General features: G+C 55.7%; 1 protein-coding gene across 2 annotated transcripts in view; it reads left to right on the forward strand.

Annotated features, from left to right (window-relative positions):
• DVL3 (dishevelled segment polarity protein 3) overlaps positions 1-4,853 on the forward strand; it is a 16,525-nt gene extending 11,672 nt beyond the window's left edge. For both annotated transcript variants that reach the window (XM_024768031.1, XM_024768038.1), the window contains 2 exons: positions 2,049-2,264; positions 2,364-4,853. In XM_024768031.1, the coding sequence (XP_024623799.1) occupies positions 2,049-2,264; positions 2,364-2,800 (653 nt within the window). In that variant the 3' untranslated portion in view covers positions 2,801-4,853. The remainder of the gene's footprint in view (positions 1-2,048; positions 2,265-2,363) is intronic.
• Positions 4,854-4,874: the final 21 nt, after the last annotated feature.

Below are 4,874 nucleotides of genomic sequence, written 5' to 3' on the forward strand. Positions count from 1 at the left end.
CGAACCTGTGTCCCCTGCACCGGCAGGCGGACTCTCAACCACTGCGCCACCAGGGAAGCCCTGGAGTTAGTTTTGAGTTCAGATTTTAGCTCCACCCTCACTGTGTGAACATGAGTAAGTGACACAGCCTCTCAGTGCCTTGATTTCTTGATCTGTAAGATGGAGATAACAGTAAAACTTATAGGTCTGTTTTGAGAATGATATAAGATAATGTATGTAATGCTTTTAGCACTATGCTTGGCCCACAGTAATTGCTCTAAAAAAGTTGTCCATTTATCATATATTTAATTCTAAGATGAACATTTTTTTCACATTTCAGTATCTCTGAAATTGGGGTGCATCTTATAATCAATGGCTTCTTAGACTCAGTCAAATACGGCTATTATTATCATCATTAGTAGAAGTGAGCCCTGGCCCCAAACCTTCATGGGTACATAAAGCTTCTCAGGATAGCTGTGGCTTTTGCTCAGAGAGACATTGTTCCATCCCAGGGGCATTCTGGGTCTCCTACCCATGGACCAAGTCCAGCAGAAGCCGAGCTCAGGGAGATGCTGACAGGACAGGTCTTTTCCTTCTCACTGGTGAGGTCTCCTCAGTTGGGAGTACAGCAGGTTCAAAGGGAATAGCTGGGGACCTGGGTAACCCCCGGAGCACACAGTCACTCCCCATGGGATGACAGCCTGGCAGCTGAAGTGGTCACCGAGGCACGCCCCTGCTTCCCACCGCCACCACCTCTCATGCTAGCTGCCGGCCTTGACTGATGGTTTGGCTGGTAGATTCCATAGGCTGCCTCAGCCCCCTCTCCTGACCTCTTCTCCCCTGTAAGGTTGGCTCAGCTCCCTTAAGGGCTTGCAACAAAGGGCTCAGTCTGTATCCAGCAGCTGGCTCCTGGGCAATTGCAGCTCTCTCAGAGCTCTGGGACCTGGTACGGGTGGTCCCAGAGAACCAGGGACCTGTTCACCCCAGGGACCTGTGAACAAGGGGTGTCCCAGGCAGGCAGGTCTAGTGGCCCCTTATACTCCCTTCCAGATGGTTCCAGCATTGGTGGGAGCAGCCTTGCCTGTGCACAGTTTACTGGGGAGTCAGAGTCATGAAAGAAGTGATGTTAGTGCAGTGACTCAAGTGCTGTGAAGAACTAGGCCTGGCTGGGAATGGGGTGGAGAGCACAGAGGAGGCATCTAAGTTGTTCTGTTTCTGGACCCTTCCACCCCACTCCCACCCTTCCCAGAAGCACCAGAAAATTGATCTGGGCCAAGGGCCTTCTGTGTGGGGAGGCTCTGAAAGGCCCTGTGTTCATTCTGGCTTTTAATGGGTGTTTTTTTAGTCCTAAGTGAGTAAGGAGGGCAAAATTTCACCTAAATTTCCCCAAACTGCCCCCTCCTCCTTACTAATACCCTCATCTGGAAAGGTAAAGAGAAAGTAAGCACCTCTTAGCTTCTGCTCTGGCTGCAGTTTGGGTTGACCTCAGGCTGGTCATTTAACCTCTCTGGACTTCACTTTCCTCATCTGGAAAAAGTGTGACTTAATACCTTCCTCATGGGGTGGTAACGTTTGCGTGAGATGAAGTGCTTGCACTGTACCTGAGGAAGTGCAGGTATGCAGTAGCTGGCGGCTGTCTGGTATTGGCTGTCTGGTATTTCGGCCAAAGACTTGCTTCACCCTACCCTTCCCGTAAGGGAACAGAGTGGGGAGGGCGATTGCCAAGCAAGAGTTTTGCCCCTTCCTCCAGCCCACGGAGGAAGGAGGAGAAACTGGGATTTGGCACTGAGCATCTGAAGTGGTGACTCAGGGCCTTCCTGGGGACGGTTTTCTCGGGGGCTGGCTCTGCAGGATCTCCCTCCCCACCACCTCTGGAGAGTGACAGAGGGGGTCTGAAGGAGTGAGAGATCTCTGGCCTGTCCCTCCTCCCGTTCTGGTGGGACACTGCCACTGCTGTCACTGTCTTCCCAAACGCACCCACCGGGCCGAGGCTGGGCATCTCTCTGCTGACTGCGGGTGCGAAGGCATGGGATAGACCCAGCTCAGATGCCCTCCCCTCCCCTCCACAGACATGGCCAACCTCTCCCTCCACGATCATGATGGCTCCAGCGGCGCCTCCGACCAGGACACGCTGGCCCCTCTGCCGCACCCAGGGGCTGCCCCTTGGCCCATGGCTTTCCCTTACCAGTACCCGCCGCCCCCGCACCCCTACAACCCGCACCCAGGCTTCCCCGAGCTGGGGTACAGCTATGGCGGGGGCAGCGCCAGCAGTCAGCACAGTGAAGGTAAGGCGGCGGGGGTCGTGGAGGGAGCCCCAGGCGAGCCCCAGGCTTCCTCTGCAAGTTCTGAGTGTCCCCCACCCCGTCCCTGCCTGTCCCCTGCAGGCAGCCGGAGCAGTGGCTCCAACCGTAGCGGCAGCGACCGGCGGAAGGAGAAGGACCCGAAGACCGGGGACTCGAAGTCGGGCGGCAGCGGCAGCGAATCGGACCACACGACCCGCAGCAGCCTGCGGGGGGCGCGGGAGCGGGCGCCCAGTGAGCGCTCGGGTCCTGCCGCTAGCGAGCACAGCCACCGCAGCCACCACTCGCTGGCCAGCAGCCTGCGCAGCCATCACACGCACCCGAGCTACGGCCCCCCCGGGGTGCCCCCTCTCTACGGCCCCCCCATGCTGATGATGCCCCCACCGCCTGCGGCCATGGGGCCCCCGGGAGCCCCTCCGGGCCGCGACCTGGTCTCCGTGCCCCCTGAACTGACCGCCAGCAGACAGTCCTTCCGCATGGCCATGGGAAACCCCAGTGAGTTCTTTGTGGATGTGATGTGAGCAGGGCCCCTTCCCCACTTCCATCCCACCCCGACCCGGGCAGGCCGCGTCCCTTTCTCCGTCCGTCCGTCATTTTTACTTTGGTACCTGAAAGGGAAATAAATGGAACTAAATCCAGGCCCGCTAACCGCTCGCTGGGTGCAGCGAGGGCAGGGTGCACCTGATGGCCACTGCAGCCCCTAACCTGCCACCAGCCCCGGCTTGTTCCTCTGCCCACTAACCGCTGCACAGGACTTCCCGGGATCCTTCGTGTCCCTGGGACCCGAACTGCTGGTGCTGCTCCTTACCACCCGCCATCACCACCACACAGACTTCAGGAGCTGACCCAGCGGTGCCCTTGAGGGCCTGCATACCCCTCATCCCCACTTTCCCTCCCTCAGTTCTTTTTCACCATTCATTCAGCTGCATCATCCCTCTATTAACCCATCCCCTCAAGCATGCGTGCCGATTTCTTGGTTTTTCCCCTTAATACTGATACAAAAAAAAAAAAAAAGACTTGCTTCCTCTGCCCCTCCTCCTAACTGCCCTTGCTACTGCCTCAGCCCCGCACCCTAGAGCTGTAGTCACCTCCAGTAACCATCCACACTAACTCCACCTGCGCTCAACCTTAGCAGAAGCCCAGCGGGCCCCCTCAGTTGCCTGAGCTGCTAGTGGATTCCAAGGAGCATCTGTGCTCTATACCCAGCCCCACCGCTGCCCCATGCCTGCCCGGTGTGCTAGTTCCTTCAGACCCTAACCCTACTAACCAGCAGGCTCATCTCACCTCGGGGCCTGAAACATTTCTTTTCTTTCTTTTTTCCTCCCCCAATTTTTCCTGGGCCTGGAGCAGCCAAGAATTTCGGGCTGTTTGACTTTCTGTGAGCCCCCAGCGAGGGGAGGCCCAGCCTCCGAGGAGACCAGGAGCCCTGCTTCAGCAGCCCCTCAGGGCTTCCCAAGGATATTTCAGCCCCAGTACCCACACTTTAACCTGTTGAGTCACTAGGCTTCTGAGGAGCACCCAGCCTCTCGCCCATGTGTGAGAGACTCTCTTTCTTTCCCTCTCTCCCTCTTTCTCACACACACCTCCCCCACCCCCTGCCCCAACACACACGTGCCTATGCAAGTTCACTTAAGCCTCAGGGCTGGTCCCTGACCAGAGGGCTGGACCCTCTCTCCCAGTCCACTCCTAGGTCATGGGGCTGGTCCCCTGATTTCTCTCTCCCTTTCTTCATAGCCCTCAAACCTCCCACACATGTCCCCATAATATTTCTATCTGGTTAAAGCCCATAATCTGGGTCTCTGATTGGGCTCAGCGCAGGACCCCCCCAGGCAACTGACAGGCTGTTCTCACCCTGCCCCGCGCCCCACACACCCTCCTGTGTTTTTACCATCACCATGATAACCCAGAGCAAGGTTAGGCAGGGTGACTTCTGGGACTTCCAGACAGAGTGCCAAGTTTTAGTTTTTACCTTATTCTCCCATTTAAGCAAATCACAACTTTCTCTGTGAGCCTCTTCTATAAATTCTGGCTCACCTAGGCTTCCATATTTTTAGGTCTGGCATGTCAAGCATAAGATGAAGTCCTAAGCTCCAGGTCTTGGAGCAACCCAGGGTAGGGGTATTTTGGCATTCATTCATTTAACAAATATTCCCTGGGATTTGGGGTGCATGAGGGCTGTGTTAGAAGTGTGACTCAGTCTTGCGTTTCTTCTGGGAGCTCTAGGTTTGCTCCCAACCCAGAACATGGTTTCCTCTAGCCACCACTATAGGGCTGCCTCCTGTACTTCTCTTCCTCCTCTGATTCTTCCGTCTCTGACTCTCTTGAGGATTCCTCCACTATTGCTCATGCCTTCAGGGTCCCTGTATTTTATCTCTGTTCCACTTCTCTTTCCTCTGTATTTACTCCCAAAACGGTATCATCATCCTGACATCCTCAACTGCCATTAATATGCTGGTGATTCCCAAATATGTATCTCCAGCCCTAACTTCCCTTTATCTTTAGATCTGTATTTTTATCACCCGCTGGACCTCTCCATGGACGTGTCCACGTGGACTCAACTCATTTCCTTCCCCCCCCCCCCCACTGTTTTCCTTC

The sequence above is a fragment of the Neophocaena asiaeorientalis genome, unplaced genomic scaffold (genome assembly GCF_003031525.2).
Source record: "Neophocaena asiaeorientalis asiaeorientalis breed wild unplaced genomic scaffold, Neophocaena_asiaeorientalis_V1.1 scaffold225, whole genome shotgun sequence".
Taxonomy (NCBI): Eukaryota; Metazoa; Chordata; class Mammalia; order Artiodactyla; family Phocoenidae; genus Neophocaena; species Neophocaena asiaeorientalis.